At 37.0% G+C, this 15,078-nt stretch overlaps 1 protein-coding gene across 1 annotated transcript in view; it reads left to right on the top strand.

The window, feature by feature from the left end:
- Positions 1–998: 998 nt before the first annotated feature.
- itpk1a (inositol-tetrakisphosphate 1-kinase a) overlaps positions 999–15,078 on the top strand; it is a 32,052-nt gene continuing 17,972 nt past the window's right edge. The window contains exons 1-3 of the mRNA XM_017682830.2: positions 999–1,307; positions 2,306–2,422; positions 4,819–4,843. Coding sequence (XP_017538319.1) covers positions 2,328–2,422; positions 4,819–4,843 — 120 coding nt within the window. The 5' untranslated portion in view covers positions 999–1,307; positions 2,306–2,327. The remainder of the gene's footprint in view (positions 1,308–2,305; positions 2,423–4,818; positions 4,844–15,078) is intronic.

Raw genomic sequence — 15,078 nt, 5'->3', positions numbered from 1 at the left:
TTGATCCACCTGGCTGTTTCCTTCAGCAGGTTAGATTCATACTAACAGTGGTTTATCACTTAGTTTAAAGCGTGACATGATATGATACCATTTGCAATTTGCAAATTACTCTGTCTGTCTCTAAAACCACATACTACCATACTAAATACACACAAGAGTACTGCTCAAAATAGTACACCAGCCTAGATGTCAAACACTAAAGAAAGCTTGTGGTATAGCTTGCTGTTCTGCAGGGTGATGTGTTGTCTATAGATGTATGATACTGACACAGCATGATATTTCATGTCAGATTAAGAGATATATTAAGTGATACAGTTGATTAATAGTGTAAAATACATATCAAGTTTTATTTTTAGAAATCTGTGGTTAGCATTTACAGTACTCTGAAAGTTTCCTTTTGGTGCAAACGTATAAAAAAGCTAGCTCCATCAGGTTTGTAAGACATTCTTTTATCACAGATTAGCAGAACTTTTAAATGTAGCCTGATATCATAATACTGAGATGTACACAGACTGCATGTGCATTGCTGTGCATGTTTTACTCCGCGTACTTTATCATTTTACATATGCTGCTATCACAGTACATACTACCTACACTGCATATGTATTTTATATTTATATTTAGAATATTTATATACTTTTTCTACCACTCCACTGTCCTTAATTGTACATATTGTAACCACAGAACCGCTTACCATGGTCACTTTCCTGCACTTTATATGTAAATAATACTGTATTTTGCACTTATGGTTAGATGCCAATTTCATTTCCATTTCACTGGCTCTGTGCATATACACTGCACAATGACAATATTTTATCAGTATCACCCAGCATTTTTATTTTTATGAACTGTCATCTTTGTGCTCACTTTAAGTCTGTAGGCTTAAATATGTGGTTTTAAAAGCCCCGCCCAGGGGGAGGAGCCTTCGGTCCTCATGACCAATCAGAGCTCATCACCGCGCACCAAACGCTGGCAGCTGACAGACCGTGCGCCTGAAGCAGCGCTGAGCAGGGATGGTTTCGCTGAGAGGAGCAGTGACTTCCTTCGTTTAGGATTATTACACCAGCCTCACCCGGTTTACGATGACTTTCGGCCCTTTTTGTGAGTCTGTTCTGGCGCAGGAGGCAGCTAAAACAACGTGACAGTCCTTCAAAGAAAAACTTCTGAAAACAGTTAGCCTAGGGGAGTCCAGAGGCTGCTTTACTGCTTACAAATCTGCTGTTGGCGGTTCTTTAGTCTGTGACCAGACTGACCAGAAATACAGGAGATACTTACCAGCACCGGCATTCTGGCTCGGCTTTTGTAAGGTAGGCTGGAGCTACTGCGTGACCTGCACTCAGCCTTTCTTTCACAGCACGTGGATGTTTTCATCATTAGCTACTAGTTTTAACATTACATTAGTGCGGTCAGAAATTCAGAGGTGAATAGAGAAGCTTAAACCTGTACTCAAACTGTGATAGAACTGCAGTACAGCTTCTTAGTGCACCCAGCATCTTTCACCACAGGAACTGAAACTTGATTCTTCTGTTTTTGGTCTAAAATAAAATGATAAACCTCAAACGTTGGTGGACCAGTGTCAAAGCAGTCCAGATGTTGTCACACCATACCATATAACATACCATAATAAAATTCTACACAAAATTGAATTACTTCTAAATACTAATTTAATTAGTATCCAAATTTGTCTAAAGTTGATTTTAAACTAGATTTCTCACAAAAATACAGTACTGTTGAAAGTTCCCTTGTCATTTTAATACCTATTTTATTCAGTAATAATACAAACAGTGTAGATTGTATTACCAGAAACTAAATGCTAGAAGATATTTTAATGTTTAAATCAAATAATTTTTTTAAAACACTGAAAAGTTATTAAATGATAAATGATATACTGTTTTTAATAAATGTATTTATAGTCATTTCTCGAGTCATCTGTCTGAGATGTAAGAGATGTGAGGCATCACTTATGTTAAATTTATCGTAAATGTATTCTCATTATTACAGCTTGTTCAGTCTTTATGAAATATCTACACTTCTGTTCATCTTCCAGGACACATCTAGCATTTTCTTTTTTACAGTTTTTTTTTCAAGATTGTCAAAATCTGTTAGAGAATACTAACATCATAATATAATTTCATACATTCATCTGCCACTTTTTTTAGATTTTTTACTGAAAACAGTATTCCCAAATGTTTTAACTATGGTTCCAAACTTTTGAACTTGCACTTCAGAGCGAGTTAAAATGATATTGATTTGAAAAAACTCAGAAATATACAAAACCAACAAACTCTTGCAATGTTGTGCTCAGTTTTCCAGCCCCATTTGCAGAGATGCAGACGTTTGGGAGAGGAAAAAGAGTGGGATACTGGCTCAGCGAGAAGAAAATCAAAAAGCTGAATTTCCTCACCTTCGTGGACATGTGCAGGTGCGTCCAGCAGCAGAACCTTTCATCTCGGCAGCAAGCCTTTGTATCTTATCTCAGAGATCGTAATTAAATATTTACTCCAGGCTCTCAGACAGTATGTAATTGGCAGCACAGTCCTACACCTTGGTTTAATTTCAGTAGTTTACACCATAAAACATTTGGAACAGGTCAGAGAGACACCTGGAAAGGTGAGAACACGGTGCTTCATCAGAGACAAGCATGTGTTGCTGGCCCATCCTAACAATAGCTTACACCACTGATTTCATCAGTATGAAGATGACATAATGAGAATGTTTAAAACTGAAATAAATAACCAGGTAAGATTTTAAAAGCAGGAGTACTTAATTGATAGTGTCACTACTGTATTGTAGAAACTTAAAAAAATTAAATACATTTTATTCTAAGAAGTTGCACCGTCTCTGTGTTCATAATTTGAAAACATTACTGTCTTGAGACTGTAAGCCTGTAGTTTTTCCATCTTTCTTTCAGGATAGGACATATATTTATAAATATATGCTAATACAATATATGTAAATGTAGTTATTATAACACTCATTTTATTCTGTGCAGAAACAATACTGAACAATATGAAACTATGCACAGCAAAATTTGAGTTAGGGCAAAAACATGTGTACATCAATTCAAATCTCATTATTTTATTATATATACACATATAGTGTGTGTATATGTCTATATTTGGGTGCTTGTTGACTTTTGACCCACCCTGTAGGTATATATGCTCTTAAATGTGTCAATATCTGTACTGAAGTCAACGGATGCAAATGTGTGCATTATTTCTGCATGAATAAAACATTATGTCAACACAATTTCAGTTCTTTTGGCAGTAATTATGTTACTATAATATATTTTATTTTCATGGAAATGTGAATCAATGCATTTCTGTTTTTTACTGTACTGTTGTGCTACTGGGTGGTTCTTTGTGTTTGCCAGGAGATCATTATCTGGGCAGTCCCTATCTAGGGGACTCCCTTTACAGACATTGTGTTCTCCAATAGCAGAGATTGCATCAGTGCTTCAGTCTTTTTGAATTACAAAGTTGCTTCTCTGGGACTCTTAATGAGGTAGTAATATAGCCGTCAGTGGTGTTTTGGCCATAAAAAGGCAGAGCGTGGACAAAGTGCGCTGGTTACCTCGGTGAGCACCAAGCTGGCAGCCCTGTTTTTGAGAGGCTTAGAAGTAGCATTGCTCACATATCTCTAAAGACACCACACATTCTTAAGTGTCTGATGTAGGACCATTCTTGTGACTTGTTACTGTATTGATTCAAACAGAATGTCCTGGCCAGACAGGCCAGCTTTGTAGTAAAGTGCAGGAAAATCTGTTCGTGGTCTGTTTTACTTGTTCAACAAGTGCAAATGTCATGAACAGAGTGTGCGTTTTTGTGTATAAATGACACTTGAGCATTCATGAAGACAAAGGGGTGTTTTGGAGTGGACTTAAAGTGAATCCACTCAACACACATACAGTGGTAACTGCTTTGTAAAGAGAATTTGTGTAAACCTGATTGGCAGGCATTCTTTTGTTTAGAAAACCTTTCTTACTTGGCACACTGCATTTGTGTCATCATTGTTTAGTTTACAGAATTTAGTGGCTTTTAAGCATGGTGCTTATTTTTTAAATGTATGTTCCAACTTATCAAAGCACAGAAAAGCAAAATCTAGTGATGCATATAGAGAACATTTGCACATGTATAGTGTTCATGAGTGTGGGCTTGTGTTTGTGAGTGTGTATAAAACAGTGACAGAGAGAATGTGGAGAATTTCAGCCCTTTTTGCATGAGAGAGCGGTCCTGAGGTAGAGAGGGATCCTCATTCATAAAAGCTCTTTTTAGTTTGCCAAGTAAGAGGATTTCCCCACTTTTCTTTCCATTACTGTTTAAAACAGACACTCTTAAACACTACATACTCCTCACTCTCTTAACTCAAAGCTTAAATCGAAAGCTATACGTTTTATAGTAATGACTGTAGAAGAAGTCTTAATAAGATTATAAAAGCCCAGATTTTAAGAGGTTAGGAAGCATTATACCCATTATGTTGTCTTAATGAGTCAGTTAAAGGCATACATTAAACTGAATTTCACCCACTTACACTAATGTGTTGCTTTCCTATTTCATACTTAATCAGATATGTTTTTAAACACTTCACACTTTATTTACTTTTCACGTGATGCACATTTTCATTCACGATTTTCTCACATCATAATTTATTATTTATTCATTTAAACTTTTCACATGTGTAATTTCTTAATGTAAGATGATCACATTATTAACATGATGCTGCATGATCACACTTCATTTACATTGTCACGTTGTCGCATATGATTAAAAAAATTCAAATTACTTCAAAGACTATTTTTTCTCTTTTTCTGTGTTGCAGGAAGAGGGGCATTGAGATGGTGCAGGTAAGCAAGTTTTATGTACTGTGTTGACACTGAACACGTCTGCCTGTGCTGACAGTAGATCAAAATCATTGTTCATTTAGTTGTGGCATACACTACAGTACAAAAAATCTAGAAAAAAGGTACATAATTCACATTTTAGTGCCCTTTCTTTCTGATTTTTAAAAAAATAGTTTATGTAGGTCAACCCCAAAGTAGCAAATGATTCAGGTGTTCATTTACTATTGAATTAATGGCCAAAGGGATACTCATAAGCTTTCTGTTGGAAGTAGGGGTGAGTAAATTTGCTGTCAGATTGTGTCTTACAGCTCAGAGTGGAAATAGAAAAATATAATGACCTTTAGCTTGAAAGAAAGCACAGAAAGGCCACATCCATGCAAAAATAGAACTTTCCATTCTCCATAGTGACCACAAAGTGGGGTGAATACTTAAGAATCAGAACATTGGTCGACTCCAGTGTCTAACATACCAGGCTCAGAAATTACAGTCATTTATTGCTGAAAATTACAATAATTTATTTCTGTGTTTGTAATACCTCAATGTGCTCTATTACCTCTATGATTTGTGTATGACCTAAACTGTGACATTCATAATGATTAGTTTTATTGTATAAGTTCTATGTTTATTAATCCTTGAACTGTAAATTTAGTTAGAAAGAATATCTGTAACACTTTCTATGAATGTTACATTTGTAAGCATCTATAAAAACATTTATAATATGTTATAATGCTTTCACAACATAAATTGTTAATATAATGCATTATAAGTAGTGTTAATAACATGTTATACTGTCAGTGCCAAATAAGTCAGTCCTAGCTTGGAGAGTGTAAAGACAGATGTCCAATATTTTATTTGTCACCACTGCTGCTGTTTGGGCTGCATCTTTGGGGCTTTAGTCCTGAATATTCATATGCTCCAAACAGTATAATATTGGATATGCAGTGTTAAGTTAGTGTCAAGCTAATAGTGGTGTACATTAGCAGAGTTGTACATTGACTTTCCCATGTTGGGTAAAACATGACTGCACTAGTTTAAAATCTGACATTTAAGTGACCCTTATTAGTCCCACAACGGGGAAGTTTCACCTCCGTATTTAACCCATCCAGTGAAACACTACATACACACGAGTGAGCACACTTGCCTAAAGCGGTGGGCAGCCCTATCCGCAGTACCCGGGGAGCAGTTGGGGGTTAAGTGCCTTGCTCAAGGACATTTCAGTCATGTACTCTGGGGATCGAACCAGCAACCTTCCTGTCACAAGGTTGGTTCCCTAACCTCCAGCCCACAACTGCCCCTATAAAGCCCCTATTAGTGTTTCAGGAAATTCTACAGTAAATACTTCATGTTGAAGTCTCACTCTTAACGCTGGAGGAGGCTTTAGTACAGTATGCCTCACTTTACTTTACTTAGAGCAGACAAATACAACTTATGAGCTCTTATGACATGTTGTGAACACTTATTATGCATTATATTTACAATTCATAATGCATAATAAGCATGGCTTTAACATGTAATGCATTTTTATAAATATTTATAGCCTTGTTTTATTATGTCCTATGTCTTATTAATGCATTATAACATGTTATGAATGCATGTATAGATGTGATGTTCATAGAAAGTGTTATCGGAATATCTTGAGTTAGATTGATCATCTTTTGCTTATGGTGATTTTCTATTGATGTTTTTAATATATCAATGTGTGTGGGTTTTTAGGGCGCTTCCTATCAATTAAATTGCTAGTCAAATAATATAAAGATCATGTTCAAGGTTAATTGACTAATCTGTAAAACATTACAATTGACTAATCAATAATAAATCATGCAAAGCCTTTTACAAAAATGCTTACAAATGCTTTTTTTGGAAATCCAAAAGCCTTTAAAAATACATATAAATTAGACCATCTGTCCAACTACTAGGATAATGTAAAATCTGCATTATTGTGATGCCAATTCATCAAGGTGGTAGAATTTAATCAGTGTTTTGTTTAGTCAAATTAAATCGCTGAATGATAACAGCCCTAGTGACATTGTAAATAGAGTTGTCAAGCCCTGGCTCATCACCATGACAGACTCCACCATCCCTGGACATGTCTTGTTTCAGTGAAGTAGATGGATTAGGTTGTAGGTGTAGGTTAAAATAAGCATGTTGTGATTGAACGTATTCCTTCCAAATAATTAAAAACTACTAAGCTATTCAGGTCCAGGTTTTCCAAAGGCTGGGACGTCATCAGCCTGCTGTGTTTGTTGAAGGCAGGCTACTTGGTGTTGAATGAGATGCTGATTAGGATAGAAATGCATTCTGAGCCTTTCAGAGCAGATCACTTGAGCTATTTGTTTAGTTATGTTTCACAGCAGCTTATGGTAGTTTAAATACTTCTAAAATCAGAGGGTGGATTTCCATCCTCTATTTAAGTGAGCTATGGTCATGAGCTTTGGGTAATGACCGAAAGAATAAGATCGCGAATACAAGCGGCTGAAATGAGTTTCCTCCTCAGGGTGTCTGGACTCTCCCTTAGAAATAGGGTGAGAAGTTCAGTCATCCGGGAGGGACTCAGTACAGCAGTACAGCCGCTGCTTCTTCACATTGAGAGGAGTCAGCTGAGGTGGTTCGGGCATCTGGTTAGGATGCCTCCTGGACGCCTCCCTCGGAAGGTGTCACAGGCAAGTCCACCTGGGAGGAGACCCCGGGGAAGACCCAGGACACGCTGGCGTGACTATATCGCCCAGCTGGCCTATGAGCGCCTCGGAATCCCCCTTGGAGAGTTAGTGGAAGTGGCTGGGGAAAGGGAGGTCTGGGCCTCATTGCTTAGAATGCTGCCCCCGCGACCTGAACCCCGGAGAAGCGGAAGATAATGGATGGATGGATGGATGGATGGAACTTCCACCATGCATCAGATAGGCGAACTGTGAATATTATTGTCTTTATTATGATGCTAAATGTTGCTAGAAACAGCAACACCTGCTTTCTAATTTACTTCTGCTACTACTGTATTATTCTGTAGTATCATCATCGTATCAACTTATCCAGTAAAGAGTATATTCTTAATAATAATAGGAAAAAGAGTTTGTTGGAGTGATTCTATAGAATAACCACTTTTGGTTCTCGAAGAGCCTGTCGGTGGATATGTCTCTACAGAACAAAATGTCCTGTTTTTAGTAAACATTTCATATATTTATATATGCATTGCTTGGAGCTGAAAGTCACATCATTGTCAGACAGTGAGCTTAAGGACATGGCAGAGCATTTGACTGGTGTCGCGTTGTATCATTTTAAATTAAAATTAGATATAGAGGAAGCACCAAAGCAACTATTGCTGTATGTTCTGAAAATGCTTGTTTAGTTTAGTAGCATTTAACAGGCAAATAAAACAGTGCTTGCAAAATGAATTATTGTTCATAGTTGAATTGCCGAATTTGTTTGTGGCTTACTTCAAAGTGGCTTTAATTTTTCACCTTGGAATGTGAATTTAAGTTGAGTGAGGTGAGACATGTCCATACCTGTACCTGTCAATTGTAAAATGAAGAACAGACACTTTTGCTGTGCAGTTACAGGTTTTAAAGGGTAAAAACAAATTTGTCTAAGATGCATTCCAGTCAAATGGGAATACCACTAGTTTTTCAATAGTCATTTAAACAAGTTCATTCAAAGTGGTTTGACTAAATTTACTAACTCAGATTTCTGATTCTCAGATTCGATGTAGATGAACGGTGAATCTAAATGTGTCTGAGTTTCCATATGTGGACTAATGTTGATGATGGTAAAATACCAGTAAATCTGAAAAAATCTGTTTTCTTTACAGCACCCAGTGAATACCACAGTGCCATGAATAGCTTTTAAAAAGTCACTTTTAGGCCAAATTCCTACATAAAAACTATCATAAAAATGTCTCAGGCATCAATGTTTTCGTAACCATTCCATATAATAATTTCTGTGAGGAAGCTTACAGGCATTAATCTCTTCAGACTTCTGGTTCCTATTACTACCATGGTGAAAGATTCTGTCTCAGTAAGATTCTCGAGAATGGACCATTTCACATCAAACCACTCTGAATGAATTTGTTTGCATCTTAATGATTTACTTTTGTAATTTAAACAAAATACTGCTACTTGGCCAGATAAGTGTTCCTGAACTTTAATCTTTGCTATTGAAATACACTATATGTCCACATTTATTCAATCACCCCTACAAATAGTAAATTCATCTACTTTAATGTGAACCTATTGCTGACACTGGCATTCAGTAGTGCATAGTAATGGAACTGTCTTCTTCATAAAATGCTTTTGTACCTTTACACAGTGGAACTATGGAGATGAAAAGGGGATTCGCCACAGAAATTTGTACATGTTCATGATAAGACAGAAAATAAGCAAGGACAGTGTTATAAGATGCCAAAAAGTGCGTTCAGTTTTCTTTATTTATTAGTTTCAAATTAGTTTGCAAAGATTTGTCTCATCCCTTATTAAAATATGTCCTCTTTTTAATATTAACTGTACTCCATTGACCCTTGTAGGTCTGCGCTGTTAATTTTGGGATAGAAAACAAAATAGACTTTGGCAACATGAAACCAGTAACAATTAAGGAGTCACTCAGTCACTTTATGTGCTTATTTTTTCACTCTGATATCTCTAATTCCTTTCAAAATCCCTCGGATTACTCTGTGCAAATATGCAAATATTAGGTTGTAACGGAACAGATTTAGTCTGACTCGTATCTATGGCTTGCCCTCGCTCAGGCAACATCAGTCATTAAATCATTCATCTTCCACTCTGTGATGTTTTGTTTGCGTGATTCCTTTCACACCCTCATTCAGATTATTTTAAAGTGCTCCAGTCCTCACAGGCTACCTCAGTGAGGCCTAAGGAATTAGGTGGTCTGAACCTGGCTAATTTTTAAGTACATTACTCAGCCTTCCAGACGTGAGTTACTATATACAAGTCTGGATGAATGATGAATCTTTGGCCCTCTAGAGAAAGCTTGGAGAATGCATTAGTCAAAGCACAATGACTTCCACTTTCTTTCCAGTCAAACTTAAGCCCTCCTTTATCAACATCTCTTACAATGTTACGCAACATCCTCCAAAAATACACCAAGCTCTCTGAACTCACGTCATCATGTTCCATATAACGCAGTGCTGCTTTTCAGCTATAGTTACAGGTGTGAATTGGATGCATTCAAGATTCAAGATTCAAGAGTTTTATTGTCATGTGCACAGCAGAACAGGCAGTTACACTGTACAATGAAATTCTTACTTTGCTGTTCCTCCATTCACCGAATATAATCTTAAGAGAATAAAAAAAAGAAAATAAGAATAACTCTAAAAACAGTAGTAAAAAAGTAAAAGTACAAGTAAAAATGTACAGTATGTGCAAAGTTGAAATAAAATTAAAGTTACACGTGCATATGTGCAAATATGTAGAGCAGCTGTTCATAAAGTGCATCAAGTAACAGTAAATGTAAACAGATTTAAACAGTAAACAATATTGTTCTGCCCACATGTTAAGCTCAAAACTGGAGTACAAGCCTAAATGTGCAGTTTGTGGACTGTGTGCATGGTAAAACACAAAACTCAAATTTAGATTAATCAAAATGTGGGTGCAAATAAATGTGGCTGATTATATATTCCTCTCAATTAGCTAAAGATTAAGCAATTGGCGGGGGCTGGTTTTGCTTCCACTTCTTTTAACACATGCTGAAAGAATGTTTGTCATTATAAAAACACAGTTTAAACTCTCAAAATCAGATGTATGGTGCGTTAGAAGATGTGACACAAAGTATGCTGGGATACAGCCGCTATATGTGCACGTAGTCCTTGTTTTCTTAACCGGAGGACAATAACACCCCTGTAAAATGCTTTGGTGGGAAAGAGCTTCATTCATTAACACTGCTGTGTCTTCATCGCTGACCTTTTATTTTCTGTTTTGTCTCAAGCTTTTTGATGGCTCCACTGTGTCTTTTCAACCCTGGGTTAGAGGGCAGGGCTGTGTGCAGTTTAAGTGATAAGCTGCAGGCTTAATAAGTAGAATACTTTGGTCTTGCTGTGGGTGTTCATACGTACATCTGACCCTGAGTTTTCAGTAGCATGTTGAAAAAGCATTTGATGAAGCTCTTTGTAGATTTTTTTGTCAAATTTCTAAGGAGGCATTCGACCTATTTTCGTTTTGACCAATCTGTAATGCAAATTTATAAATGCTACCTCTTACTTTAAATGTTTTATTTGATTCATAATATGTAAATATGGAACTTATTTGTGTTAAGAATTTAAAATGTAATATTGGCCCATTTAAGAGCAAAGAATGTTATTTATGTTGAATCTTTGGATAATATAAACTACTAGAAATGTGCTAGTTTGTACTATGTGTTCAATTAGCCCACACAGTTTGCGCTTTGGGTTTGAAAAAGGCCCCAAATAAATCCACCAGTTTGGATGTTAAGAAATAAAAATCAGATGTTAAACTCTACACATATCGTACAGAACATACATCACAAACAGACTTGTTCACAGAAAGATCTGATTTGCTGTATGGTTAATGTGTTTCTCTTTGATCTGCATCTATCAGGGTTGTATTTTATGCTACAGAATATTTGCTCTGGGTTTGTTTGTCGTTTGAGAGTCATCCTCATGTGAGTCAATACTTTCATGTATTATTAAGAGTGGCTTTTATTTTGAGTTGCTTCAAAGCTGAGTAGAGAACTATGTGGTGCATTTCACATTTGCAAAAAACAAAAAAGAGTTTTATCTCCTCAAACAAACATAGTTTGCCTGTAACCCATTATCGGATGCTGACCCAGATCGGGTACCGATACTGATCCAGTGTATCGGATTGGTGCATTACTAAAAGAACGTAATTTGGGTGGCCTTGCATGGATGCCTATCTTGAGACTGGCTATCATTAGCGAAAATAAACTGAATGGAAATTAATGATGGTCTATGCCGAGTTCTCTATTTCAGGGACTCTGGGAACAAACCCAAAGTCAGCTGTCCTTTGTTTGGTGAAGTGAATGTGAAGGTTGCTCAGACACTTTTCTGTGTTTCTTCAGTGTCATGGTTTGGAGGCAAGTAGGCAGGGCTGAGAGGCTAGGTCAAGGTCCTGTGGCCTTCAGTCTAGCTCTTTACTCTCTGACAGATAAGGGACTGACTCAGCTAAAAGACACACATACATGGCTTTGCTCTGTTCACTGGTGAGTGATACTGACTTGACAGAGGTATAATGAATAGGCAGTGAAGGGTGTGGAAAGCAAAGAAAAGAGAGGGTGGACTTTGACCTGATTTTACGTCACACATTACTTGCCTGTGTTACACCCAGTCATAGGTTGTGTGCTGTCTTGTAAATACTGTAATCAATAGGCTAATCGGCTGTGATATGCTCTGTTTCCTTTGCTAGGCTGTTACTATGAGTCCTAGGCAGTCTGCATTTAGAACTTTAGTACTCAGCAAGGCAGATTTTTAGTCCAGTTCAGAAGCCATCAGATGTCACTAGTGAGCTCACATCATTAACAAACCTCATTCATGGAAATGAATAAATAGAATGGAATTAAAGTGTAGAAGTAATGTTGAAAATGGATAAGTCAAGGAAATACTGTTAATAAATATCAATATTTTCATTATTTGAAACCACAGAGTTTTAAAAACATCAAACAATGAAATAAAAATTTTACAAATGTATATAGCATTACTACCAGTGCCTTTCAGGCCAGAGGTCATTTTTGGTACTGTGGCTTGTTTACTTCTTTTTGCATCTCCAGCTCCTATAAGCTAGTCAGGAACTTACTTAATTTAGATATGCCATAACCTTTGCACAGGCCACATAACAGCATTACTACTGGGCCGGTCTGCCTTGTGTTTATATGCAGGTTTACATGTTCTCCTTTGGATGTCATAAAGCCAAATGTTTGAGGTTTTATATGTTTGAAATTAATGTTCCCTTCTAACTACATGGCTCCAATTTAGATTATATAAAATTGTATTGCATTGTGTCATCCAGACAGCACCCTGTTGAACTGGATGTGTGGCCTGCTTTCATTTGTATTCTGTATTTTAGCTGCTATAATGCTACTCTTGCATTCCTGACTTTCCTCCTCTCTCTCTTTTCACTAAGTGGATATCAGTAATGTTGTTGCCTTGCTGCTTATTTCCCTTGAGGTTTCAGAGCATGACTGGATTTTCAAAATTGATATATGATTTAATTCTGTTTGCATTTCTTTTTTTAAACTAGCGCTTCTTTGCACTCACTGATTTAATGTTCTACTAAACTCTACTTTATTGGGCGTTTATATATACTGCTTTCAAAATGCTAATGAATCTGGTTGTGCTGGTTTTGTATGCGCATGTGTGTAGGACTCACAGAGCAAGCAGAGTGGCTACAGTATGCACCAGCTTCAGGGAAACAAGGCCAATATGTTAAAGTCAAAATTAAACACTAACTATGCATTAAAATGTGTTCTCTCTTGAGGACATGTTAACAATAAAACATAATTTGACCCGGGGTGCTCAAACTTTTGTGCTATGCTCAAAAAATGAAAATATCTCAACATATATTGCAATTATGTTTTATCTCAAGCCGGCTACATGCTGGCTCTGCCCTGGTTGAATAAAATGAAATGTGAAGCTTGATTAACAACAGTTCATACTGCAATTTCTTTTTTGAGGCTAGGTAGCTAAAAGTGAGTGGGCTCTTGCTGTGTGAGAGGTTAACAAGATCAGTGCATGTATAGATGCAGACATTGGCTGTGTCAGTGGAGCTAAGCAGCCATTTTTAGAGACACAGTAATGAATTTTTGTACAGGGCAGTTAGTTACCTACAGTCCTTCTCTCTTCAGTCTTATCATTTCTACTAACCTCTACCCTGTTCTTATAGAACTGGCAGCGTCAGCATCTGGAGGATAAGATAATCTTGCGTTCTCAACTTAGTTATACCTTTTTGTGTTTGCTGAAGATTCATTAAGTAGAAATATTTAATTTGTCTTATTTTTATTTTTTGCATTTTACTTAATTCGTTTATAATATCTGATAATTAGGCCTAATGCGTGATCGACTGTGGACTGTATCGGGCTGTAAAGCCAATGTTCAATCCCAGACATTACATAAGATGCAGCACATTTTTTACATAGAAATGTTCTACTCCATTGTTTACATTTAAAAAACAAAAAACATGTGAATGATGTGCAGCTATAAATTGCATATATGAGAAATTGTTAGAAATTACATGATACCACTTCCTGAGACCTTAAGTATAGGACTATCATTCTGACCACGGTCATTTAAATTGTTTAATTGAAGCACAGTTCATCCCAAAGATGTTTAATGTGGTGGAGTTCCACTACACCAAATTTGTCAAACCATGTCTTTGTTAACCTCACTTTCTGCACAGGGGCACAGTCATGTTGGAACAGGAAAGGGCACAAAGTTGTTAACAAAAAGGAAGCATATGATTGTCTAAACATCTTTGTATGATGTAGCATTAACATTACTCTTAAACAGAGCTAAGGGGCCAAGCCGAAAACCCTGAAGCCCCAAACCATTATTTATTTACTGTTAGCACTACCGGTGGGTAGCGTTCTCCTGGCATATCCCAAACTCAGATTTGTCCATCAGACAGGTAGATGGTGAGGCATGATTCATCACTCCAAAGTGATGAGCATTTCCACTGCTCCACAGTTCAGAGGCAGAGTGCTTTTCACCACTTCAGCTGATCCTTGGCATTGCACATAGGGATCTTTGGCTTGTGTGCAGCTGCTCAGCTATGGAAACCCATTTAATTCAGCTCCCAATGAACAGTTCTTGGGCTGATGTTGCTATCCTATGTCACTAGTGAATGATATGACGTAGGATAGGCCATTTTAAGCCCCGTTCTGTGAGTTTGCTTTGTCTGTGGCTTCACGGCTGAGCTGCTGTTGTTCCATTTCACAACAATAATGCTTATTTTCTGTAAAGCTACGTTGTCATAACACCTGTTGTAAAAAGCACTATATAATAAACTTTGACTTGACTTGAAAGGACTTATATTTGACAGAGGCAGATCTGGCAGCACAGAAAATTCACAAACTGGTAAAGAACAGTGTCACATTTAAAGTCACTGAGCTCTTCAATGCAAACCACTCTACTGCCAGTATCTGTCTGTGGAAATTGCCTAGTTATGTACTTGATGTTACACACCTTTTAACAATGGTATGGCTGAAACACCTGAACTCAGTGATACTTTTGGCCATATTGTGTAGGTGTTGGGTGTTTCAGAATAGTT

The sequence above is a fragment of the Pygocentrus nattereri genome, chromosome 4 (assembly GCF_015220715.1).
Source record: "Pygocentrus nattereri isolate fPygNat1 chromosome 4, fPygNat1.pri, whole genome shotgun sequence".
Classification (NCBI taxonomy): Eukaryota; Metazoa; Chordata; class Actinopteri; order Characiformes; family Serrasalmidae; genus Pygocentrus; species Pygocentrus nattereri.
The sequence above is the reverse complement of the archived record's forward strand: the minus strand, read 5'-3'. Positions and strand labels throughout refer to the sequence as shown.